At 38.2% G+C, this 26,644-nt stretch overlaps 2 protein-coding genes across 4 annotated transcripts; one reads left to right on the top strand and one right to left on the bottom strand.

The window, feature by feature from the left end:
* The first annotated feature begins 10 nt into the window (after positions 1–10).
* On the top strand, positions 11–12,518 carry LOC103471686 (putative carboxypeptidase X1). 2 transcript variants are annotated; one of them, XM_008420863.3, is made up of 15 exons: positions 11–1,439; positions 2,211–2,369; positions 5,519–5,628; positions 5,703–5,842; positions 6,423–6,507; positions 6,592–6,751; positions 7,137–7,228; positions 7,600–7,723; positions 8,364–8,560; positions 8,646–8,825; positions 9,494–9,691; positions 9,767–9,863; positions 10,022–10,161; positions 11,016–11,118; positions 11,993–12,518. In XM_008420863.3, the coding sequence occupies exons 1-15, from the start codon at positions 1,124–1,126 to the stop codon at positions 12,292–12,294; spliced, it is 2,403 nt and encodes an 800-aa protein (XP_008419085.1). In that variant the 5' UTR covers positions 11–1,123; the 3' UTR covers positions 12,295–12,518. The 2 variants fall into 2 exon arrangements, with proteins under 2 accessions (XP_008419085.1, XP_008419086.1); XM_008420864.3 differs by lacking the exon at positions 2,211–2,369.
* elp1 (elongator acetyltransferase complex subunit 1) lies at positions 12,505–26,122 on the bottom strand. Of its 2 annotated transcripts, XM_008420865.3 has the most exons (36): positions 25,997–26,122; positions 24,972–25,137; positions 24,728–24,880; positions 24,552–24,633; positions 23,580–23,660; positions 23,291–23,376; positions 23,005–23,195; positions 22,765–22,888; positions 22,557–22,650; positions 21,279–21,509; positions 21,028–21,198; positions 20,752–20,830; positions 20,495–20,650; positions 20,292–20,398; positions 19,967–20,070; positions 19,356–19,409; positions 19,163–19,268; positions 18,938–19,053; positions 18,769–18,842; positions 18,410–18,488; positions 17,995–18,074; positions 17,769–17,906; positions 17,446–17,531; positions 17,192–17,340; positions 16,794–16,917; positions 16,599–16,696; positions 16,290–16,491; positions 15,577–15,638; positions 15,094–15,156; positions 14,940–15,000; positions 14,736–14,849; positions 14,550–14,649; positions 14,338–14,465; positions 13,701–13,852; positions 13,158–13,236; positions 12,505–12,665 (listed from the first exon to the last, which is right to left on the bottom strand). In XM_008420865.3, the coding sequence occupies exons 2-36, from the start codon at positions 25,119–25,121 to the stop codon at positions 12,598–12,600; spliced, it is 3,942 nt and encodes a 1,313-aa protein (XP_008419087.1). In that variant the 5' UTR covers positions 25,122–25,137; positions 25,997–26,122; the 3' UTR covers positions 12,505–12,597. The 2 variants fall into 2 exon arrangements, with proteins under 2 accessions (XP_008419087.1, XP_008419088.1); XM_008420866.3 differs by lacking the exon at positions 13,701–13,852.
* Between the last annotated feature and the right edge of the window lie 522 nt (positions 26,123–26,644).

Genomic DNA, 26,644 nt, shown 5'->3' with positions numbered 1-26,644 from the left:
TTTATTATTTTAAGCTTTAAGTTGTTGAGACATGTCTCAACTTTCTTAGCCAGTGTTTGTGGGAGGAAAAAAAGGACCCTACATTCAGCCATTTTTCATGAAGCAGAGGCCTGGTGGAATTTAAACCCTAAACAAACGGGTCCACTGATTCTTAAAGCAGCTGCTCTGCAGAGAAAACTCAGGCTTTTCAGCAAAAGCTTCAAAATAAAAGCCTGTGTTGCATGATGATCTGTTTTTCTTCCAAATTTAATCTTTTAAAGTCAGCTTGATCATAACTAAAATCTAAACATTAATGATTTGGGTTTATGAATTTCTGCTATCTTTTTTGGTAAACAAGTGATGCTTGTTTCCATGATTGTTCACAGCGCAGGTAGTTTCCAGTAAACTTCATAACATCCTAATGGTGCACTAAAGACATCATGGCCAAATGTTAGCAAGTAGGTAAAACTTCAACAGAATCCTCACCTCCAGGAAGCAATCTTTTCTTATTGGGAGCTGATAATATTACCATTAACAAAACTTATTTAATATTCCAAGTATGTGACGTCTTCTGCCCACTGAAGTTTGAGCCATTTTTTTTTTCTCGCCCTTTATTCATACATTCAACACTTACTCAGACGCATCCCATTCACTAAAGGGAATTTGGTTGCATAACTTATTTTATCACATTAGTTGGATGCTGGCAACATGGTGGCTAATGTTTAAACACCCAAGATGAAAGAGGGTAACCACGGCAACCAGTGACAGTTTTAAAGGCCAGTATTTCCGCAGTCAAGTTGCGCGCGCATCCGTTAAGTTGACAAACACAAAAGACAGCGCAGAGCATGATGCTAGTTTTTAGCCAGTCTAGACTTTGCTTTCTGATAACGCGTGTTTTCTCACTACAAAAAGAAATATATATTTTTATTTTTTACTATGGTAGAAAATAAAAAAGTTGGTCCCATTGCTTTGTTTGCCTTGAAAACAATTTTATTACAACTAATATCTTTTGCACACAACTTTAGCTTGTGTGTAAAAGGAAACAGTTCCCACTGGTTGCAGCTTGACAGAGAGGCAGAGCTCCAGGTCAGGGAGGTTGAATGAGTCTTCAGTGTGTGAGGGCTTTCCATTGGAAAGGCTTACTATGGCTGCATTTCTTCCCATCTCTCTGCTGATATTTTCAGCTTGTGGATTCTTCGTCTTTGTTTGTGGCCAGTTGACAGATTTCACATTACCGGTCAAACCTACTGTGGTTTCAGGTGTAGATGTTGCCACAGAGAGTCTTTTTTCTGCAGGGACTTCCAATGCATCAGAGGTTCCCACCACAGAATTCACAACCAGCTACAGAAAGTCAACAGCTGAAACCACTACAGAGCGCCCGACTGGGAAGGAAGGTCAGAAACCAGTGAGGAAAGTCCTGAAAATGGAAAAAGAAGATGATGAAGGTCCTCTGAAATTAGGTGAGGTCTTATCAGAAAACTTTTTTTATTGCATTTGAATCAGTCTTCAAATTTAAAGTGACTGCTAATGTCCACGTGTTTTTTATTTCTTTGCAAAATGTCTATATTAAATATGCACGCATTGTACCACTGTTTCTAATAAATGTTATTGCTCTGAATATGAAGAAAATGCATGAGAGTAACTAAAGTTTAGCATGCTTTTAATCTGATCAACCTTGATTTGTACTTAAAGCTTTAGTAGCTGCAAAGGATCTTTTTCTTTGCATTTCTGTAATCAGTGTCCGAGTGTTGAGGGTAGGTCACGTTTTACGCTGATGAAACCCAGATGGTCTTTCTAATGACTGAGTTTAAGTAAACAGGGAAAATTTGCTCTTTTTCTCCCAGTCATTGGGGTCTGAGATCTAAATCAAAGAAAACTAGTGTCTGCTGAACAGTTTATTTTTTGATTTGGTCAAATGTTTCCCAAAACCCACTGATGATCCATTTTCAGACTGAGCACAGCATATTTTAATACAAACTGTAAGTATTTCAAATACTTTATGCTACCTTGAACTCTAACAATGTTTACAAGGCTTTTGTAGGAGAAATTGGCCCACAGCATCACAGATCATCAGCCATGCTTAATGGTGGGCAGCTGCTTCTCCATATGTTTATCCTTTATTTACACAGGACCTTTCAAAAATCTTTGTTAGTCTCATTCCATGTGTATCCTTTCTAGGGTGTATGGTCTTGTATAAAGTCTTGTTAAAAGGTGTTTTGCTTTTTTTATAGCAAAAAGATCCACAAGAAGCCTTACGGTAGCAAAGAAGCTCAAAAATGTCCTGAAGAAACCAAAAGTCATTCCTAAGAAGCCAAAGGTCACTAAAACACCAAAACCAGAGATCAAAAAGGTCAAACATCACCAGTCAGCCGCCACAAAAACTGCCTCACGTATGTATTCAGAAAGGCTCTGAAATATACAGTATGACAATCAGACAAGGACCAAATTTTAATGCCGATTTGCTGCTTTTCTGAAATGGGTTTTGCTTTGTTGTCAATTGATCAAGTCATGGATAGTTTATGTAATAAAACAACGTATCTTCTAAACATCAAACTGACCTGGTCTCAAAATTATCAGCAAATCCACAGAAAAAAACAGCAAATGGGCTTTTTGTTGAAGAAATTCTGAAATGACTAATTTCTTTAAGGGCAAATATCATCATTTTCTTTTATTTCCAGCTATGTTCAGGCTTATCTCTTTGTGTATTTATATTCTGCTTCATTCAATTCATCATTCAGATGAGGAGCATGAAAGGAAAAATGGCAGCTGAGTACACTGCAGAAAATTGCTGAAGACCTGAGTCATGCATAAAAGAACAACCCCCCAAAACCAAAGTAAAAAATGTAAACAGAGTAGAAGTACACAAAGAAAACTTCCAGTAATTTTTTGTTTCAGTTTGTAGAGTGAAGATTTGAATGAGAAAGAAGACAAAGAAAGTCAGGAGAACTGTTGTTTGAGTGCAAAGGTTGGAGATCTAACTAACTGGCACCCTATACAGGGAGTGTGGTGAGTCCAGTCTGTTTGTAATTCATTACAGTAGCAAAGGACTCCCTTCAGAAAAAAACTGTCATTATGGACGTTATAATTTCTGCCGACACTTCAATTTTTCCAAATCAGAATTCTTTGTATTAGAAACATGGAGTTATTGTGCATAATGGATCTTTCTCCACAGAATTAGTCTGTGCTTTACTAATGAGGGTTAAAATACTAATGAGGGTTAAAATACTAATGAGGGTTAAAATGCAGATCTGGAATGTGGAAAAATGTCTCATCTGGAGGCGTCTGCAGTGAAACGTTTTCGCCTCCATTTGGCTCAGACACAGTGGGAAAAATAATGCTGCTACAATAGTTCAAGTAAAGAATTAATGAAAAAAATCAACAATGTGATTTGATTTATTTGATTGTTTCTGTAGATTAATTTGATGTGTTTCTCTTGTGAAATTTTTTGAGATGACGTTTGAATCGGTGGTATCTAAAAAAAATGTAACTGAATTGAATGGATTAGACACTTTTGACAGTCGTCATGGTGATCTGACTGTCGACTCTGCTTGAGTTACTCCATCATTTTTCCACGTCGCCAATAAGCGGCCAGGCTTCCACTTGGCATATCTCCAATAAAAATATAAATTTTTAGTCATTAAAACAATCAGTCTTGTCACTGCAGAGAAAGATTTCCAGACTTTAGCCGCTAAGTTTTAACAGACGTGACAGAAAAGGGCCTTTTTTATCAGAAAAGTAAATTTAACATCATCTGCTTTAATGCTCTAAACGACTCTGAAATATGATGATATTTGTCTTTTACACAATAATAGTGACTTTCACTCTCACCCCAGAGCTGATGAGAGACATACTGTATATTGTAAGCTGATTACATAATTGTTTAAACTAAACCTGCTGTGTTTAGTTTAACCAGTATTATCTTAGCAGAAACATCAACTTAAAAGCTGATTATCAGAATAAAAACTTGGCACAAAGTAGATAAATCAGCTGAACGATGTTTCTCTCTTTCATGTGTCAGATTTTTGCTTTTTTTTCTATTTCTAAAGTTGGCATCACCTTTTAGATGCACATGTTCTGGTTTCCCTTTCTTATAGGACCTTTGTATTTTGTGTTGATAAATGAAAGAAAGACCTTAAAGTGAAACTACGGTGTGAGAAAGACTAAATCTGTTTCAGTTGTTTAGGAAGCTGAAAATTAATTGTGCTTTTTGTTTCACTATAAAAAAAATCCATCCATCCATCCATCCATTTTCTTCCGCTTATCCGGGGTCGGGTCGCGGGGGCAGCAGGGGCATAAAAAAAATATTAGAGGAAAAGTGGAATACGTTTTCTGCCCTTCAGGTATTCAAAAGATTTTACTATAAACTATTGCTTATTTATTTTGGATTTTTCTACATTTATCAAGTTAATCAGCTGCTTAAGCTGAGGATTTTTGTGTTTTCTGCCAAGTTTCTCCAGCTCAGCCTCAGTGGTTTCAGGAGATATTTGCGGTTTGGCTGGACTCCAGAGGTCAGCAACACCAAACAGCCATTTTTAGTCACAAGCAGCTGGAGAGATCCCTCAGGACCACAGGGCAAAATGGAAGCAGGGTTTTAGCAGTCACTTCCACAGTTTCAACTCTTTAGTCTGACACTTCTTAGCAGCTAAGGGATCTCTCTGGCAGGAAGAGGCAATTCCAGCTGAGTCGAACACTGCAGACAATGAAAAGTCTGTCTAAGTCTGAGGCGTCAGTGGAACTGCAAAAGATGCTGGGATGGCATAAAAATCAGATCTGAGATTATTCTGCTTTCTTTCTTTTTTTCCTCCCTAATAATGTGGAGTTTATTAAAAGAGCTCAACAGATATATTTCCCAAAACATTTATTTAGAGAGATTCTAGTTGTCATGACGCATTTATTCTTGAGTCTGTCTGACACAGGAGATTTGGGAGATTTTTGGGATGAATATGAAAATTAGCTGCTCACCTGAACACTTTCTGTTTGTGAATTCAAAGATGGCCGCATGTCAATGAAGCTCTGCTGAGCTTTATTTGTTCTTTCATACTATGCAACATAAAACTGTGAATATAAAGAAGCACGTTCTGTACTTTTTGCTGTACTATTACTAATTAATCATCTAAGCAAATTTCTTTCCATCCTTCTTGCATATTGCGGCTTTCCAGAGCGAATCCCTTGACGCTCTGCAATTTGCTGTTTGTTGTTCTATAGCTATGTGTCAGTGTTTGGATCATATAATTTATATAAAGTATATAAGTTTTAATTCAGGTTTTACCTTAGGGTTTTCAGTGTGTTCTGAATGGTGATGGATATCAGGCAGCACTGCAACATTGGTCAGTTTTGTTTTATTTCAAGTGTACTAAGATCTTTGCAATAGAAACAAATACTTGGTAACATTTTATGTTTCTGCAGTGTAGTCATACCTTACACAACTTTTAATTTTAATAAAGCCTTTCCACATATCCAAACACTGCCTGTACAAAATTAGAAGCTAAGAAAACAAATTTCATTTTTAAATGATGCATAAAGATCTGTTGACTGTCAGAATGTCCTCCTCTGGGTCTGGAGTCACTGAGGGTGAAAGACGCTCAGCTGAGGGCTTCATCCTACAAGCGGCGAGGCCTGGGACCTCACCGCGGCCGACTAAACATCCAGGTACACGTCACATCTTCTGCCTGCAGATTCAACCCTGCAGGCAAGAACATTTTACTGCTGTTCTTCTGCTGCAGTCTGGAATAGACGATGGGGATATCTATGACGGGGCCTGGTGCGCTCGGTACAAAGACAAGAACCAGTGGCTGGAAGTTGACGCCCAGAAGCTGACCCGGTTTACCGGGGCCATCCTGCAGGGGCGCAACTCCATCTGGAGGTCAGTGCTGGTGGGAACAACAAGCTTGTTTAAAACCAAAACACTCATCGGACTTAAACACACACCTGCAGCTTTTATTAAAAATGTCATATTGAAAGAAACTGGTTTGGAAAAACCTTACCTTTGTCTGATTTTGCTTTTTTGAAACTATGCTATTTATATGAAATATTTAAAATAACACAATTTCTACATAACTTTATCATTTGGTCCATCTGATTTTATAATTTTGAAGTATTAAATGATTAATGTTTTGATCAATTACTCAGTACTTGAGCTGACTTTTGCCAAATACTTTATTTATCTTACTTGAGTAATTTCTAACACAACTACTTTTTACTTTTACTTTGCATAAAATTATGTTTTAGTAGTGCTATTCTTACTTCAATACAACTTTTGAATACTCCATCCACTTGTGGCAATAAGGGATTTTTTATATTTTCATAACCCTGGATGGAACCTCCAAATATGAAAATATTAATGTTTTAACTTCAGCCTCTTTGCAAAGTTTCTGCATCTGTCACACATTTTCTTTTGTTTTTTTCTCTTCTTTTCTTTACATATTTGTTTCACTTGCATGCAGTTGGGACATGGTCCAAACGTACAAGGTTCAGTTCAGTAACGACACGCTGCTCTGGAAGCCCTGCATGAACGGGAGCAAAGAGGCTGTGAGTGAGCATCTGATTTCATGAAAACAGTTTTTCCACCTTCTACATGCACCTTTAGTATCAGCACACCTCCTTCTGCTGCAGATATTTGAAGGAAACCAAGACACAGAAACTCCAGTCCTCTCCCTGTTCGACCGTCCCGCAGTGGCACGCTACATTCGGATCAACCCTCAGACGTGGTATCAGAACGGGACAGAGGGAGACATATGCCTCAGGGCAGAAGTGCTGGGGTGCACACTTCCTGGTACGAGAAAAGAAGCAGCAGGAAGCATTTTATTTTCTATGTGTCTGGTTGTAAAGCAGCATGCTAAAGTATTCAAAAGTACTAACTCTTTAATAATGTCTGTGTCAAACTTCAGTGCATTTCAAAATGATTTACGATTTTTATAAAAACTATTGCTCAGTATGTTGATCCATCAGAATATTGTCTATTTTGATGGACAAAATAATCAATTATTACATTAGGTAATAATTGATTGGTAAATGAATAAGTTGACGATTATTTCAATAATTGATTAATTGTAGGTGACTCCATATAAAACCTCTAACACAGTTAGGTTATTTCATTTAGATTTCACAAAATCTAAAACGGTTGAAAAACATTAACTGTCTTCTTTCCTTTTCCACAGATCCCAGTAATGTCTATGCATGGCAGACAGAACCAACAGAGTCCAGAGACAAACTGGACTTCAAGCACCACAACTATAAAGAGATGAGAAAGGTAGATGGGACACAAAACTCTGTCCAGAAATGATTTTTACAGTAAAAACATTATTCAGTCCACTCCACTTTGCTGTCTGCCAATGTTCTTTCTTATTGTTTAGTACTATAGAAAACTTGTGTATGTTTGGAAAAGTAGGGCCAAATGTTCAGCCTTTAACATTTTCACTTTAGTGTCTGCTTGAAGACCCTTTTCCTGAATCTGAAACTGGGAGTAAATTGGATCCACATCTCCTTAATTATGACAAAACTCATGCAATCTACACAAAAAAAAATGACATGAGGAAAGTTGGGTCCATTCATGCTTTTGTAATTAAATTTTCTCTCTCTCAAACAGTATGTGGTTAAATGTACAATTATTTTCTTTTCCAGTTGATGAAGTCTGTGCATGACGAATGCCCCAACATCACCCGTATTTACAGCATAGGGAAAAGCTACAAGGATCTGAAGCTTTACGTCATGGAGATCTCAGACAATCCTGGAAAACATGAACTGGGTGAGATTGTGGGTTGCAAACATTTTTCCAAAATATAGTCCAGATTCTCTAGAATCAGTCAAACCTGGTTGGAGATTTTGTCGACTAAAGTCCAACTGGTTTAATTTAAAATGCAGTTATCTTTTCTCAGCAGGGTGTCCACAGATTCTTAAAACGTCTTAAATTAATTTAAAAAAAAGTAAATTGGTCTTAAATTTGGCCTTGGCAGGACTATTTAATTTTGTAAATTCTTTGTTTTTTTTCGAGATTTTTCTGTCTCGCTGCTAGCATACCGTTGCTAGCTAGCTGGCTAGCTGTTTTGCTTCATGGCTAAGTACAAATTTACTGCCTGGACAAATATTTGCTATATACTGATGTATCAAGTCAAGCACAACCTAAAGCTGCTCCGCCTGGAGTTCCTCTATGTTGGCTCTGAGATGTACAAATGTTTTCTTTGGCCCATTTAGGTTGGGGGAGATTTTCCCACCAAAAGGAAGAAAAAAAACACGTCAGAGAAGCAATCAATGTGGAGCTGAGGGAGGCTGATTAAATACTCAGACAGAAAATAAGGGAAAAAAATCACCACACATTTCAGCTTCTTAAGGGAAAAGCAAAGAGTATTGTTCTGCGTTTTGCATGTGTGTTTTGATGCTCGTTGCAGGAGAACCAGAGTTTCGGTACGTTGCAGGGATGCATGGGAACGAGGTGCTGGGTCGGGAGCTTCTGCTCAACCTGATGCAGTACATGTGCCAAGAGTACAAACGAGGAAACCAGCGGATCGTCCATCTGGTCAAAGAGACTCGCATCCACCTTTTGCCCTCCATGAACCCAGACGGATACGAGATGGCCTTTAAGAAGGTGCCAGAAAACCTGATTTAATGTTCCCATTCTGAGCTTAAAAAGAGCTTCAAACAGAACCAAATCCTTTTCCTTTCGTCCTCAGGGCTCCGAGCTGGCCGGCTGGGCTCTGGGACGGTACAGCTACGAAGGCATCGACATGAACCACAACTTTGCTGATCTCAACTCAGTGATGTGGACCGCCATCGAGCTGGAGACAGACCAGTCCAAACTCATCAACCACTATTTCCCCATCCCTGAACAATACACCTCTGAGGAGGCTTTTGTAAGAAATGCAGACATCTATTTTTTGTTTCAAAATCAACAAAACTTCATCCAGTTTGCCTGAACAAACTCGCCAAAACTTGCACATCAACTTCAATTTTACGTGAAAATTAGCTGCGTAAGATTAATCCAATGCTCTTGGGTTAAATGTAAAACTTTGGAACTTTCTTCAGAACTTGTTGAGGTAAAGCATTTCTATAAATCTGCTGTGTTTTAGCATTGACCCGTCAAACTCCTTTCATACCATTTGACAAAAGTTTTTCTTCACATCCTTTAGATTGTAGATTTAAAAAAACAAAAGTACAAGAGGATATTTCTGACAAAAAACTCACAAATTTCTAGAGTAATTTCTAGAAAAAACAAGGACATTTTTATATTAATCTCAGAAAATTTGCTAGAAAAAATTAAATTCTCCAATTTTTATTTCTGAGGTTAATCTCAAAATTTTTGAGTTTTCTTTGTAGCAAAATTTTTACTTTTCAAATTCAGAAATGTCCACGTTTTAGAAAATTTCTGATAAATTTTGGCTGTAATTTACTTCTTTTTTGCTTTTTCAATCAACAATGTCCTTGGTACACCATTGAAGAAAGGCATTTGAACTCAGGAATGTCTTGCTGCAATGCAGCAGTACTAGCAGTTGCATGAATGACATATATATATTTTTAATAGGTTGCACCTGAAACTCGAGCTGTCATCAGCTGGATGCAGAACATCCCGTTTGCTCTGGGTGCAAACCTCCATGGAGGAGAGCTGGTCGTCACCTACCCGTACGACATGACCCGGGACTGGGCGCCGCGCGAACACACACCCACCCCTGATGAGAGCTTCTTCCGCTGGCTGGCTGCAGCGTACGCCAGCACTAATCAGGTCTCTCACTTTTCCCTGCTCGAACTTCCTCCTCAGGGAAGTGACTGAGGAAAGTTTGTTGTCTGATCCAACCAGGTGATGTCCAACCCAGACCGAAGGCCGTGCCACAACAAGGACTTCCTCAGATACAACAACATCATCAATGGGGCCGACTGGCACAACGTACCTGGAAGTAAGAGCCCATGTTTCGTTGGATATACAATTTAATATAATGCAACAATAATTTTGACAATAATTCTAAGTCCCTGTCAACATATCTCTTTACAGCCAACACTGAATGAGTGCATTACTTGTTCTGACACTTGCACATGATGTTTTCTGTTCTTGCAGGCATGAATGATTTCAGCTACCTGCACACCAACTGCTTCGAGGTGACAGTGGAGTTGTCCTGCGATAAGTTTCCTCACGCCAGCGAACTTCCCATCGAGTGGGAGAACAACAGAGAGTCTCTGCTGGTTTACATGGAGCAGGTCAGAAAGCATCACTTTCAGGGGGCATTTTTTTAATTATCATTTTTGCCTCCATACCTGGGTCCTCTTAACATATTTACTCACATGTCACTAACAAACATATGACTGAGCTGTAGTTGTGGTGTCCCATAATCAAATGTCTCTCTACATCTTGCTTAATCAACTACTAAGTTGATTAGGCAACTTAGTAGGGAACGAGGTGCCCTACTCCTCGTTCCCTACTAATCAACAGACTAACAGTTAATTAGTCTGTTAAGTTGATTAAGATAATTTCTCAAAAAAAAAAAAACAGCAGTCATTTGAAGAAGAGAAGCAGCTTCCAAAGGCTGTTAATAAAGAGACTTTTGGGACTAAAATCTGTTTTTACAGACTAAACCTTAAGGTCTCAGGAAAACAGAAGCTATTTCTTATTAAAGGGAAGAAAAACTGTCTGAAGTTATATATAATCCATCTGATGAGTCATAATTTCCTCATGAGTCTGCTCAGTAAAACCAGGTCATGCTGATGGGACACATAACAATCGGTTCTAACTAATGTGTATCTGGTGCAACAAATACAAACTCAGAATAAAAAGTTAATGAAATGGATTTAATAGTTGTGATGGACACATAAAAAAGGCACTAATATAACTCTTTTTTAAAGAATAGTGATAAGAATCCACTTTTCTTCACAAAAATCAAGATTTTCTTCTTTCAAGTCAAACTGAAGGCAGCAAGTTTTGACTTGACCTAGAATGATCTGACCTGGTTTGCTTTTTGGGATTTGTATTTTGATTTTACATTATAAAATATAATCTGTAACAGTTTAATGCTTTAGGACTTCAGCCTGCATACATTTCTCATTTGAATGTTCAGATCCATCGTGGGATTAAGGGTGTGATCCGGGACAAAGACACCGGGGTGGGAATAGCAGACGCCATCATCAAAGTCGAGGACATCGATCATCACATCAGATCAGGTGCAATTTATTTTTTATACGCAGCGCCCTCTAGAGTTAGAACAGCTGGTAGTCCTGCTGTCATTAATGACGTTAACATGACTGGAGCATTAGAGAGACAGGAACCTTTGACCTTTCATCTTGATACGATCTCTCTACTTCAGACCCAGATCACTGGGTTCTAACTTTTGTTCAACAAAATCACATTCTTTTCTTCCATCCATCCATCCATCCATTTTCTTCCGCTTATCCGGGGTCGGGTCGCGGGGGCAGCAGCTTCAGAAGGGAGGCCCAGACTTCCCTCTCCTCAGCCACTTCTTCCAGCTCCTCCGGAGGAATCCCAAGGTGTTCCCAGGCCAGCCGAGAAACATAGTCCCTCCAGCGTGTCCTGGGTCTTCCCCGAGGCCTCCTCCCGGCCTCTTTTCTTATCGTCTTTTTTGTGTTTTGTTGCAACTTCTTTATTTTCAGAATTGCGTTACAATTAGTGTATTTGACCAAAAGCAGAATGTGGGCATTTATGTCCTTTATGTTCATCTTCTACCTTCATTAATTGGATAAATCTGAAGTACTAGCTCTACTGACATTATTTACTTTATAACTAGACATTTTCCCATGTTATGAGATAATCTGTCAGGGCAACAAGTACTTTTTCATCAATATTAAGGAATTGTTGACTTAAAACAAGCTATTCTGCTGAAATGTTACTTGTTAGTTTTGTCTTATTTCAAGTGCTTTCAGATATTTGGACTAGAAACTAGATAAAAATACTTAGTAAAATGTTGTGTTTTTCTAATGAAGTGAGTCAGTCTTAAATAATATTTTTCTCTTGCAGCAGTGTTTTTTTATCATTTGCTTTTATCATGCTGAGCTTTGTGCCTGGTCTTCCCTGCTGCAGTGGCTGATGGCGACTTCTGGCGCCTGCTGAATCCAGGCGAGTACCGCCTGACAGTCAGCGCTGAAGGCTACTTCCCTTCCTCCCGTACATGTTACGTCATGTACGACCACTTCCCCACAATCTGCGACTTCAACCTCACCAAGACACCCAGACGGAAAGCAAAGGACATTCTGGCAAAGGGGGGGAAACTTCCCAAGGACCTGCAGCTCTTGCTGCGGCAGCAACGAATGAGGAAACTCCGCGTCACCACCAAGGCCATCAACCAGCGGCGTGCTGCGGCCAAACGAGCAAAACGGGTCTGAGAGCAAAGCAGGGCTTGGTTCAGACACCAAAACTCACTGGATTTAGCATTAGATTTTATTTTTTAAAATATATTTATCAGGGCAGAGCAGGTGAGCAACAATCTACTTTTTTTAATGATCAGCTGTGGAGCAGCACTATATAACTCTAGAAATGGAGATAAATCGCTGATATTTGTTTTATTTATGTAAAAAAAGGAACTTGATTCAGTATCAGAAGATGCTAAATGAATCTTTATTATACAACTGAAATTGTACTTTACAGTTTAAAAAAAAAACAAAATCAAACAATACTACATGTTTTGTTTATTTAAGAACAATGAGCTTCCACTTGACACCGTTTCTCATCCTTGGTGCTGTTGGGATCTCAGGATCTGCAAAAGAAAAAATACATTCTCCAATCTGCAGATCTGGCACAAATCTCTAAAAAAATAAACAGTTTCTAAATGTTTGCTCACATAGCAAAGACCTGTTTATATGTCAACAATATCTACATATTTCAAGACTTTGCTTAGAGAATATTCTGGCAGTTTTTCACAAGACATTTGAGTTAAAAATATTCACCTGGTTTACAGGGCTAGAGGTTTTTTCCAATTCAGTAGAGGTAAAAAAAACTTTTTGTTTTTTTTAGAATTTGCACAAACTTAGATCAGTTAAAATCAATAACTGTTCTGATGTAACAAACCAGAAATAAAAGGCCGTCATTAAAATGTAATAAAATTTAAACTCCAGGCCATGCTATTCTTAAACAAATACAAAAATAAAATATGAAATGGGGTTTAAGCATTACTTTGAAGGTAACAGGGGTTAAGAGATGGAGATAACAAATAAAAAACTCAAATCTTAACGCCACAAACTGTACCGACCTGGTTGTGATGCTGCAGGTTTCTGCTGCTGCTGGAAAGAAGCCATGATGCTGTTGGCTGTGGAGTTTGGACCCGTTACCTTTCAAGGTAAAACATTTTAAAAAGCAAAATTTCTGTTTAGAAAAATTGTGCAAACAGTTCTGCCTTCTTATTTCTCATTAATATTGATTATAGTTCACTCAATCAACAACACATTTTAGCAGTTTCAACTGCTTTTATGTTTTACCTTTGATCAGAAATAAGAACTGAAATAGAATAGAAATATCCTTTATTATCCCACAGTGTGGAAATTCAGGCATCACAGCAGAAAGTTAATACATGATTAATAGAATTAGTAGACATGGATGCAAATGGAAAAAATGGGAAAAACAGATGCGATGAAGAATGTACCATCTTTGTTGCTTTTGTAGCCAAATTATTTAGGATCCTGAATCCAGTCATTTAGATAAAACCTTTAATAAACTTTAGATTTTTGGTGTCTTAACGGAAATATAAAAAAAACATATTATGAGTGAAGCATTTTGAAGCGGGTGTTATGTTTACCGGAGCGTTGCTGCTCAGCAGGCCTTCAGGCCACACCTCAGGAACGGCTCCCTCCATCGTGTGCAGGGCTTCTTCGTAGGCCAGCTGCAGCTTCCCGGCCTGTTTATCGAACTGGAACAGCACCAAGGCCTTAAGGAGGCCGTGGATCTCCTCTGCGGAGGAGATTCACCAGAACTCCTTACTGCTTTATTTACTGCAGCATGTCCAATGCAGACTGGTTTGTGACCAAACTCATCCAATTTTTCCCCAAGCCACTAATATGAAACATTTGTTTTCTTCCTCATTTATAAAATGCATCAAAATGGAAGATTCACACTTTTTGTTTTGGTCTGGAAAAGCATCAAACTAGTTTGAATTTCATTGAAATTGGGATTAATGTTTTAATGCATTTAATCTCTGCATACGTTGCTAGATTAATGAATGAGATTAATTAACGAGAAACCTGCAGGATAATTTCTTTAAATTAGAAATATGTATGACATTTAATTGAAACAAAAAGTTATTTTTAATCCTGACTTAAAAAGCCTGATCAGTTCAAATGCTTTCAGCCAGCATTAAGGATCTTGGTTTTGTATTGGACACAAAAATCTGCACCAAGTTTGTGGACAACAGGTAAAATAAAAAGACTTGTTTGTACCTCTCATCTTGTCTACAGTGGTGATGATTTCACTCAGGGCGTGCATTAAAGCTCTGTCCTCCATTGGGCTTCCTTCCTTCAGACTCAGCTTCTTCCTCTCTGCTTTCCGGCGGTTCTTTGACGACCTTCTGCAAGAGAAATCCAAACACTGAAACCAAAAATAATAACAATATTATATTAACTTAATGTTTTTTTAGGTGTGTGCCCCTTACGAGGAGATCCGGGAGTTACTCTGGGAGTATTTAGACGCGGTCAACACACTGCTAGCTTCAGAGTAAAGCTCAGCATCAGGGCAGTCTGGACCTTCTTCATCTAACAAGGAACATAAATGGTTTAACACACAACTAGAAACAAATGTTTAAAGACATTTTGATGGAATGAAATGGATTTTTTCTCACCAAGCATATCCAGTCTGGCTTTTTCTTTCTGCTCTCGAACCACAGCCAAACGGCTCCGGTGCCGGTTAAATGTTGCAACCTGAGCCTCCAAGAACCCAGTTTGAGAGTTCACAGCTGCGGAGAACAAAAGTAAAACATTTTCTCCAACTATCCTCTGCATGGCACATAAACATGAGACAATCACTGTTCTGTCTTTCATCTTACCCTCTAACAGGGCAGGTTTCAGGTTGGTCTCAGTGATATCCTGTCTGTTGTGCACATAAATCTTGAGCAATAAAAGAATATATATATTTTAATGCCACACAACTCAAAAAGAAAAAAAATCACTTTGACAAAGAAGATGAGTTTGTTTACAGACCAGTCTGAGCGCCTCCTCCCAGACTGCACCAGTGATTAGAGCCAAGATGGCTTCCTCACAATCCTGTTGGAAACAACAAATAAAAATGTTTATAATGAGGCCATAAAACAGCCTCTGTTGCTGGTTGAAAATTATTTTACGTTGTTAGAAGAGTCCTCCACCGTTTCCCGTTCACTTTTCACCACTTAGCTACTTTGGCTTACTTTGTGCGGCTATTTCAACCCGTCAACTTTTACCATATTTTGCTCATTCGGGACATTATAGCTATGTCTTTTGGTATTGACATCGAATACGGTTTAGGAAATATTCAGCTTTTTGTGACCATTTTTGGCCCCATTGAAATTAATACAACATCCCATAATTTCTGAAAAATTCTGCTAAAATGCTTTGGTAATTTTCACTAAAAATATCCAGCCTACTGCATTCACATTGCATTTTCACAGGAAGTGCAAATTTTTCTAGTTTAATTAAGTGAAATCTTACTTTGGCGTACTGGTCCAAAAGCAGAGCAGCTTCTGAGAACCGCCGCTGCTCGGTCAGCTTCTCTGTGACAGAAGGAAGAAAAAACTTCATCAGAATTTCATGGAGCCAAATTTATGTGGTTCAAAGTTTAACAAAACTAGTCTGAATGCAAGTTTGGGATTACTGTCCAAGTTTCATAGTTTTTAGTTTAAAGAGAAATTTGAACGTAGAACTCCATCTTCACTCTTCACTCAGTTTCTACGATGCAGGAGCGCCATGAATGAAAACTCTGATAGTTAATAACATATTTGATAGATGTAGAACTTTCATGGTTCTCTAACTGATCTGACATGAATCTTAGTGACTGAGATCTTAAACTCGTCCTCTGTGCAGAATCTGTGCTGATGGAAAATAAGAATAAATGTTACGAAAATATAACACAATATCTCCAATATTCAAGAATAATTCAGCCAGAACAACTTTCTCTGCAACCAAATAAAAGCATAATTTGGTCTGAATGTATAATTCTGACCTTGTTTGGATTAAAAAAAAACTAAAATATTCTAATATGCATCTAGTTCTTATTTTCAAAAGCAAGCTGTATAATTATTCTGCTCAGAAAAAAAGAACACTTCAAACTAATTAAAAGTATAAGTCACATGAAATTCATGTTTACTATATTTGTGTACCAGCTTCTGAGTGGCATCAGTCAGACCACATGTCGTCATGGTTACCTGCCAGGTCTCTGGCCAGCAGGGCTAACTGGTCCGGCGGTAGCGGTATCTGCTGTGCCACACAGATGGCGTTTCTCCAGCTGGAGCAGCTGGTGAAAGCCTGCAGCGCCCTGGCTGGCTCGCCGCATCGCCACAGCAACAAGCCGGCCTGCTCGGCCTGTTGCTGCTCCACCAGGTGCTCAGCATATGCAGAGCTCACAAGCTGAAGGCAAAAAGACTCAACTCACTCAGGACTGACTTGCTCTAGTTAGATCTCAAAACTGTTGAGAAATGTGAACTAGTGATGGGATTTAATCCACAACTGCTCACCTTGTACTGAGGACTATCTGCTGTGTACAACCGCAGGGCTTCACTGAAGAGTTTCTGCTCCTTCACCAGCTGCAGAACTTCAATGAAATGTTCCTCTCCTGAGTAAAACAATCAATATCCAGGCAAGAAATAAGCATCATAACCCCCAAACATGTTTCCAGATTAAATCAGACTGTCCAGCAGAAGCTGCCTGACCAGACTTGCTGAGATGCACCAAAGCCTTCCTGTAGCGTTTCAGGTGTTTGTCGATGGTGTAGCGTTGGTAGTTTGGCTCCAGGCTCTTCAGCATGTTCAGGAAAGGAAGGTACTCTTTGGGGTCCTGAAAGGATTGAGAGGAAAATACTTTATCATACAAGAACCTTAAAAAGTTTTCCTTTACATTTTTTTTTAAAATAAAAAAATAAAATAAAATTCTAGGTTAACTAATACGTTTGTATTTGTTACTCTGGTGAAGTAGATTAAAGGGAATCCATTATGCGAGGTTCACATGAACACAATGTTATCTTAATTATAAACTACGTTAGAAACACAACTCTGATTAATATGGACACGAATCATCTATCAGTTGTATTAAGACTAATATCGTCTCGTACCTTCTGTGATTTTTCAGCCACCATGAGAACAAGGTCGAAGTCGTACGTCCCGAGTGAGTGTTCGTACAGATCGTTGACGTTGACGAGGAAGAGGAGGTACTTTAGGGCCTCTTCAGCGCTTACAGCTCCCGGAGCTTCAGGTGGTTTTTCTAAAAGCACACAAACGCATTTTTCATAGTGAAATAACTGAAAAACGACCAATGCACATTTACACATAACTCACATCCTGCAGGTCATCAGTAAGTACGGCTCACCTCGCAGCTCATGCACTTTCTGCAGAGCGATCTCGAGCTCGGGAATGGACTTCTTCACGTGAGAAGTCAATATGGACAGACAGAACCTTTAAGAACATGAAGAAAGAAACACATTTTATGCGTTTCTTTACACATACTAATTACTTTAATTTAATATTTGCTTTTTTAACCATGAAAGTATAAAATATTTTTTACAATACTGACATACTTGTTGAAAAGCAACTAATAATAAATTTTTATTTTTTACTTTGCGTACTGATTTGCTCAGTTGCTCTCCTAACAGTAACAATAAACAAATTGCCAAAACATGAAACATCACTAACTTGTTTGCATCCATTGCCTCCATGGCTTTCCGTAAAGCATCACAAACAACGTCGACCTTTTTCTGGCCTGACGCGGCCCGGCTCTGCAGCGGGCTGCTCTCTGGCCGGGGGTACATGGTGCAGGTCGTATCTTCTTCTCTGTGCACAACAGGAAAGAAAAATATCTCTGTCATAAAGGAGAAGATTTTCCCTCAAAGTGACAAGCTTCTCTTTATAAACATCTTACTTGAGCTCAGTGAGGAAGAGGTTAATGTGGTTAATGGAGTCGAGTTGTGTAATGAAGGTTTCGACGTTTTCCAAAAAAACCTGGAGAAGAAACAATCAAAAAAGTAGGACATGTTGTAAATAGTTTTAAAAATATACGTCTTTTAATTTTCTTCTTAGCTTATGCCCCATTATGACAAAAAGCTGGCAGCAAACTTAAACCATTTAATTTTTGTGTCTATGTATTGATGTTCAGGGTAAAACTGTTATAAACCAGAAACCACTGAAAGATCTTTGTCCTGAAGCTGGAAAATCCCATTAAAATCACCTAAGAAAGCTTTTAACTCCTCATGTAATTCATGATGTTCCACAAAATATACCTAACTTTTGTTTCCCTAGTATTTTTAGAGACTCTTCTCTATAAAATCTATACGTACCTTTGGATTGTGGTCATAAATGAGGTTTAGGTTGATCCTTAACTTCCTCATACACTCAAATGCCTCTCTGAATCTCAAGCTGTGAAAAAACAACAGCTAGATTAATAAAAAAAAAAAGTCACCTTTGAAAATTAAATGATGATGAACGGGAGTACCTGCTGTGACAATCAACATTATAATAATGTTATTAGTTTTTAAGCATGCAGTGAAAGCAAAACAAGGGATGAAAAGTGTGGTTGCAGAAAACTATCCTTAATCCTGGAAAATGTTCCTTGAGTGGAAATCTTTCAGTCTACAAAAATATTCAGTTAAGCAATATGTAACAAATTTAAATGCAACTGGAAGGATATTAAACTCACCCATCTAACCACGTCCTTAACTGAGCCAGAACCAGCGCTCTGTGATGAATGGTCTCCAGATTTCCCCGAGGCATCTGAAAACACAATAAACTCATGAATCACATTTTTAAAAGTTTTTTTTATTAGAGGAAATTCTCTGTAATTTTCTGTAAACATAAACTGAGCTGACCTGCAGAATCACTCTGGTGTCCTGAGGGACCACAGTCACGATCCTGGAGCCTCGCTCCACTCGCCGAAGCGTCTCATCGTTTTGACCTCCATCAGAGGACAAAGCTGCCTGCAGACCTGCAGTAAGACGATTTTTACTTTTGATTTCATGAGGAAAAAAATTCACCATGTACAGGATGACAACCACTTCTGGTGCCTCCGAGCATTTTATTTGTTTCTGCCGCACCTTTGAGGGTGAGTGTGCTCAGCTGGAGGCAGCGGCAGGTGTGAGAGTGAGTGGTGATGAGCAGGAAGTCGTCACAAACGGCAAAGGAGCTAACGTTGGACGCAAGCTGAGGACAAAGAAGGTTTTATAAAAATGTTAATGCTAAAAAAGAAAAACGGTAACTGAACACAAATAAACCACGTCGACTTTGCACCTCTGTGTCTCCAGCATACAGGTGGGATCTGTCTGTGAGGCCAAGCAGGTATTCCTGCAAACATCAAGCAAAGAAACATTAAGACCAGCACAGTATTCAGTTCAAAACCTTTCAAATTTCTCACAGTTCCAGCCAGGTTTTCAAAGACATTACAGTGAATGTATGGTGTTTATGTTTCTAAACTATTCAGATTGTGATTATAGACGAGGAAGAGAATATCAGGGGTCTGCAACCTGCGGCTCTCTGAATCCTCCACAATGGGTCTTTATAACTTTGGGTCTTTCAATATCCAACTGTTTTAAATAGAAATATAACAATAAAATGTAGGTTTTGCATTAGTAAATAGTAATTAGTAATAGTAATAAGTATTTGTTTTGAAGAACAAATGCAACTTTTATAAAATAGGATGAGGAATTTTTTTTTTTTAAAGTCTAAAAATATTTTCCATTTTATTTTTCCATACATATCAAAAACTTGAAATATTTTCCAGGTTTTATTAGAAATACTCTAACTTATTCTTGCAAAGGATGCAATCATTGATAAATATTAATAAACGCTAAGTGAATATAAAAAAACGTAAAGCAGCCTGTGTTGTGTAGTTATGTTTGCACCGTTCCACTGATGCAGCATAAAGCTGTTTGGATGCAGGAAACAGGAAAGTTGATGCTGCAGCCGCTGGAGTCGCGCCAGTCTTCCACTGACATCTCAGGACAATCTGAAAACAAAATACAAAAGAAAATATTCTACAGAAAATACATTTTATGTGCCTCCAAGCATATCTGCCTTCATACAAGTTTCAGTGCATCTCATAAAAATCCACAGTAATGAATAGATAAGAAAACACAAGTTGCAGATGTAGTTTCTCCAAAAGCTATAAGTATCAGTGCAATAGAAGCATTAAAATCAGAAGCAGCAGATTATGTTTTGTTTTCTCACCCCAGAGGAGTTTCCTTATTTGTCCGTCCTCCAGCTGCAGAGCCACCGTCCCAGTCTGAGAGCAGTGAACCGAACTGATCACAACACCTTCAGCTTCCACCTGAGATCTGACGATGAAAACCAGGATGAAAAGGAAAAACTATTTGAAAATTCATTCTGAATATTTTAAAACAGTGTTGAAGGATGATCCAAAGTCTGCAGACCGAACAGCCAGTGTGTCAGAGGCGTCCTGCGCAGGATGAAGCATCAACAGGGTGGAGGTGTTGGGCACAACACCAGAAGAGACGACAAAAAACAGCTCCTCCTGCAGCCACAGCAGCTGCCGCAGGGCGAGGGGATCGTCCTGAGGAGCCGTCAATCTGAAGAACATGTCAAGTCAAAACAAGAGAGGTGACTTCTTTTTTTACAAGAAAGAATGAGGAGCAGACATGTGTCGGAACAACCGGGTTTCTTTAATTACCTGAAGGATTTCTGGAGGACAAGAGGATGGGACAAAATGCTGAACCCATCTGCAGTTTTGTCCAAATCTTCCTTTGAAACTGGATTTACATAAAAACGTGACGTTTATATAAAACAATTTTCCATGCCTGAGCCTGGCAGTTCTACAGAAATGCCTGCTGCAGCAGATAGGCATGGCTAGATCATTTTCATAAACTGCATAATTCATTAGAGAGCCACTATGAAACACTGAATATGATATAAAAGCTGTAAAGTAGTCCAGAGTTTTACAACTTACGTTTTCCGAACACCGAGATCTGTCCATTGGAGGTGAAAACAGCAATCTGATTGGTGCGTTCAGTCTGACAGAGGAAAGCCACCTGGTTGATTGGTGACTTCAGCTGGAGCTCGAACGAACACATGGGAGGAGGAACCACACTCTGCCTGAAGGTCGTCACCAGGACTTTTTCTGAAAACATTAATAGAACATTAAAATCATGTTATAGAATCAACAAGGTAAAAAATAAAATCCTTTTTTTTTGTTTTCACCTCCATCGATCACCGCCACGCTGGCGTCATCAGTCACGTCCAGTCCAGGGCTTCGCTCCATTGTCCAGCCCCAGTCGTAGGCGATGCTCGTCCAGCTGTGGGTCACAACGTGGAGGCGTAGGGGGCGCTCTGGGTCCCAGCAGAAGCAGACAGGAGCTTTCTGAGGGTCTCCGTCGAAGTCCAGGCTCTGCTTCAGGTACCAGTGGTAGTTTCCCACCGTCCACAGCTGGACTGCAGCAAGAAGAAACAGAGAGGAATATAAGAGACGTTAAGTTCACACCAGCTTAAAATAATAATTAGTTGATTCAAACTTTGTCAGCCTCCTAATGTTCAATCATAATAACCCTAAGTAACCTATTATAAAGTTCACCTGACCTTATATTTCAACTAAAGCCATTAGGGCTGCAACTATTAGTTTTTAGTCATCAATTATTTGGTCAATTAATAAAATAAAAATAAAAAAACTGCTCAGTGTCCCAATTTGGGGCTGTGTAGATTTTTCATTCAATTGCTTAAGTATTTTTTTAGACAATATTAGAAATATGCAAATAAACAAAGAATTCAATTCATTTTTAAATAAGAAAATAAACATTTTATTGCCTAAAATGTAATAAGAGCGTTCCTTTAGTGAATGCTTGATCATCTGCAGAATGATTAATCTTTGCATTATCTGATTAATAACTGGATATTAAAAGGTGACAATAGGGGATTTGTTTAACTGAATTTGAACCAGGTGAAGCTACAAGATCAAACAGATTTACAGACAAAAGTTGTTTTTTTCTATCTCAAATGCAAAATGTGTATACTTTTGTACAATTTTGATGTAATTACTGCTCTGTGTGTTGTTCTTTGAGCAAATGAACTCTTTCAGTTTGTATACTCTAGTTAACAATTAGTTCATTACTAAATTAGTTACGATTATTCCAATAATCGATTCTGCAGAATTAATCATTTCAGCCCTTAAAGCCATAGTTTGCAGAAATGTCACAAAGCACTAATTGCAAAGGTATCACTCAGGGGAAGACTAGAAAAAAATATATCACAGTGAAGACAGACATGTACAAAAGACAAAAATCTGGGACAGCAGTGACATTACAGAGAGCAGTAGTTCCTGTTTTCTCTGCTCAATGGAAAGATTTCAATCTAAAATCCTTTTCTCAGCTTGGCTGAAGTCAATCAAACTTTATCTGTTAATCCCTTCTCTCTCAAAACTACATTTAGAGATATATGCTATTATTCAAAATATATATATTTTTATTATGTCTGTGCTGTGCTTACTGTAACTCTTGACTTTTCCATTCTCTCCAGCAGTCAAGTCTTCCAACCAAACAGCCAAAACAGTGGAGTCACTGTTCCACACCAGCTCCTTCACCTGAAGACACACACATTATAACAATGATCTAACAATGTTGTCAGCTCAAATATTTATTAATCAGAATGTATTAATGTACTTAATCAGAAGCAAATAACTGAAGTTTAAACATGCCTTGGCTTGGTCTTTGCTGAACGGTAGTGTGAAGTCTCCGTGAAGCAGTCCGTTCTTCTCCATGAACACAACACTGTGTTTGTTGGGATGTCGCTGAGAGCTGGCAATCAGGCTACCAGAAGGTCTGAAACGACACATGAAGCTGTAAAACTGATGTGCAGCTCTGACATTAATGGAGAAGAAATAATTTTTTTTTTATCTTTCCACAACTTTATATTGTGTATTTTAAGGAGTTCTCACTTCCAGCACAGTGCCTGCTCCAGGCCGTTGATGGGCTCGCTGGTGGCCTGCAGGACGCCCTCTCTGTTCCAGACTCGGACCTTCCTCGCTCCAGTCTGGGGACAGATGGCGCTGACGGCAAACAGCTGACCATCGCCCCGCCACGTGACTCTGGGTCTGCGGTCGTCCCAGGCCACGGCTGGCTGCACATCCTGCAATGAAACATGTAAACGGGACAGACGTAACATTAGTTCAATCAAATCTCATCTTTAAAGCAGGTCTGAAGTTTGAGTGAATCATCAACAACCTGAATCTTCTTCTGTGCTGCATGTTTTCCCTCAGATCCATGAAACTGAGTCTCCTTCTTCCCCCAACCTACTGTGATAAACTTCCCTATAAAACAAACCATGTAGATTTACAGTTTTCAATGAGAAATGTTCAAATCAAACATAACACACAAAACAAGTCATCACTAAAAAAATAAAACAAGTCATGCACACTAATGATAAATGAGACCAACTTAAATCCAGGCAGATTTTTTTTAGCAGACTTAATCTCTGAACACTGAGAGAGAAGTTAATCTGAAGCTGGCATACCTTCACCAAAATCATCTTGGTGGATTCCAACCTCAGTGACCGGCTCAAAATCTTTGGTCATCATGATGATCGTTTCCTGTCCTGTGGACAAAACAGTTGTTTGTTAGTTAGTTTGTTTGTTTATTTATTTATTCAAAGCAGTGATAAGTATTTCTGTGTGAGTATGGATCTTTTAGATATAAGCAATGGAATCTAATATTACAACAATTTTTCTCAATTTATGCAAACTTTCAAGTTTTCCAGTCCTTTGCAAGATATTTGTAGGTAAAATGTAAGATTTTTTAAGACCTTTAAATGCCAGCTTGATTTAAAGCTGACATTGGTTCTGAAGACGCCTGTGTGCAACTTAAACTTTTACTTGACAGAGAAGCCCAACAAGAAGAAAAAATTCATACAAGATTCACTTGTAAGATCTGTGATAAGCATATTTAGACCCAACTTAAATGTTTTAAAATGAATTTAGTATATTTTAGATACATTAATTTAAGGATTTTTTTAAGGATGTGTGGTACAACCTGAATCGTAGCGTTTTCCAGACTGTGCGGAAACTGATTTTTTCAAAGATTTAGTTTTAGTTTATTTAATTTAAAACAGTCAGACACACACATAACAGTTGTTATAGTCAATCAACACTCCAACTACAAATCAAAGACATTACAAAAGTCAAGTAAAAATAATTCATGTGTTGTATAAATCAAAAAGCTGCAGACTGAATCAGTTTTTGGGCCTACTTTTATATTTGTTGCAAATAAACCATTTCCACTCTTCATAGCTTTAGAATAAGAAAAAATAACAGAACACACAAAATAAACAATTAAATCCAGACAAGAAAAAAGAAACAAAAACCATAAAGATTAAAAAGGAAGTAAATTGCCATCATATTTCAAATATTCAAGTCCCTTCATAGCTTTTAATCATTCTACGCATTAATTTGTGTGTTATTTACATGTGACATATCTGTAATATACTGACCAGTTGTAAGAATGACGAGTTCTTCATCAGGACTCCAGCTCATAGACGTAAGACCGCTGTCCACACTCCCAACACACTCCAACTGTGGAACATACTGCTGTTTAATCTGCTTTTAATCATAACCCTAAATCACATTAAGTAGTGTCTGAAATAGATAGATGGAAAACAAAACACACCAGGCTGGTGTTGAGGTTGAAGAGAACGACGTCTCCGCCTGCCGTGGCCAAACATGCAGACTGAAGCTCAGCGAGGTCCTGCAGTCCCACCACCACTCCACTGCCATCCTCTGGCAGGTAACCGTCAGCTGTTAACGATGTTTCTCTGACAACCTAAAGAAAAAGAAAAATAGGGAGGAAAGTAATCAATCTGATCAAAGAGATTCTGCCATCTTAAAATATACAGAAATTAGGAGTACCGCACCTCGCCTGTGTGTGGGTCGTACTCTGTGACTGAGAACTGAGAGGCGATGAGGAGAGAGCCGGTGTCGGACCTCACAGAGAAACACTGAGGAGAACCAGGACCCTGCAGCTCTGAGCTACGAAGGCTCTTCAGCAGCTTCAGATTCCTCATTTTACCTCAAGGCAACCTGAAACAGGAAAAACCTACTTTTATCTGATCACACCATCAATCCAAACATCTGGTGAACCCATTTTCTTCAATTAGTTTATAATTTCATATGTTGCACATGACAAAAATGAACAAAAGTTATGATAAAGAAGCTCTTCATATTCTTCCTACAAGAACCACTAGATACGAATAAAACTATCTGGGAAACATTATTATTGAATCTCATTAGGTTTTATCTGGAAATAATAAAAGCTCTGAAATCTCTCCATCAATCTGTTTAACGTAAATAAAGTGTTTGAAATGATGAGAATCAGTTAATTAGTTAGCTAAAAAACAGATCTAACAATCTGTTTAAACGTATTAAATCAGATTTTATCAACTGTATAATAAAGGTTACAATCAGAGTCAGATTAAAGACTAGAAGTTAATTTCTAGTATATAAGTTACAGAGTACAGCTCAGTACAGTAACAACACAGAAAATGTTGAATCTTTTTTCAATTAAAGTCTCTGAAATCTTATAAAATCAAGCCACAAAAACATTTGCTACAATCAAAAAGAGGAAAGTTTATTTCTGTCTCAAAGTCCTGTAGCAGCTTAGCGCTCAGCAGTTTCAAATGAACACCTCTGCGAGCTTTGTCAACGGGTTTTTCATAAGCCACTGATAATAAAATAAACACAATTATTAAATAGCAAGCTAACGAATATGTCAAAGATTTATTAGGGTCAAGACACGACTCCGTTTACAAGCAAAATACTTTGTGTCCGAAAATGGAACTTGGTGTGTTAGCTTGAGGATTGGATGCAAAATTTAACCTAGCCGAATAAAAACTAGCATCTTTAGCATTTTAATAAATGGAAATACAAGTGTACATCTCACCAAAATGATGTAACTTGGGGGAACGAAGTTCCCGAGTATCCAGCCAACAACACAACAACATACATGTGGTTCTGTCCAACTCTTCCCCTTTCACCCCTGGCTGATTCTGATGACGCTTCAGTGATGTCGCCCTCTAATGACTTGGAGTAAAACTACATCACAGAGAGGGGCAGGACAAATAATATTCTGTAATATTGTTTCGAATAGCAATTTAATCTTTTTACTAAAACACAGCTTTGATTTTACAATCATTCAAGATTCTCATCAGCTGAGAAAATAAGAAGAAAATAAGAAAATCTCTGTTTAAACAGACTCAAATGATCATTTAAAAAAATCATCTTTAATTTGCTCATGTTTTTTTTTTTTTTGACAAATACGACTTCTATTTGTTACTGGTCTCTCTAGTCTAACTATGGGTTTATTCTCAAGCAAGATTAGACTTATTTAAGAGAAGACTTAAAATAAATGAGACGTAGAAAACACAATGCTGCAGTGTTTTGTTGTTTTTTTTGATTAACTGAATCAAAATTTATTTTATGCTATGATCTTAATGCAAAAATTTACAACCCATCAGAAAATGCTACCACATTTTTTTACATAATTAAAAATGAGAGAATAATGAACCAATATATAATAAGTAGATATAAA

Source organism: Poecilia reticulata, chromosome 10 (assembly GCF_904066995.2).
Source record: "Poecilia reticulata chromosome 10, P_reticulata-male-v2, whole genome shotgun sequence".
NCBI classification, from domain to species: Eukaryota; Metazoa; Chordata; class Actinopteri; order Cyprinodontiformes; family Poeciliidae; genus Poecilia; species Poecilia reticulata.
Note: the sequence above shows the minus strand (reverse complement) of the source record. Positions and strands in the feature narration are given on the sequence as shown.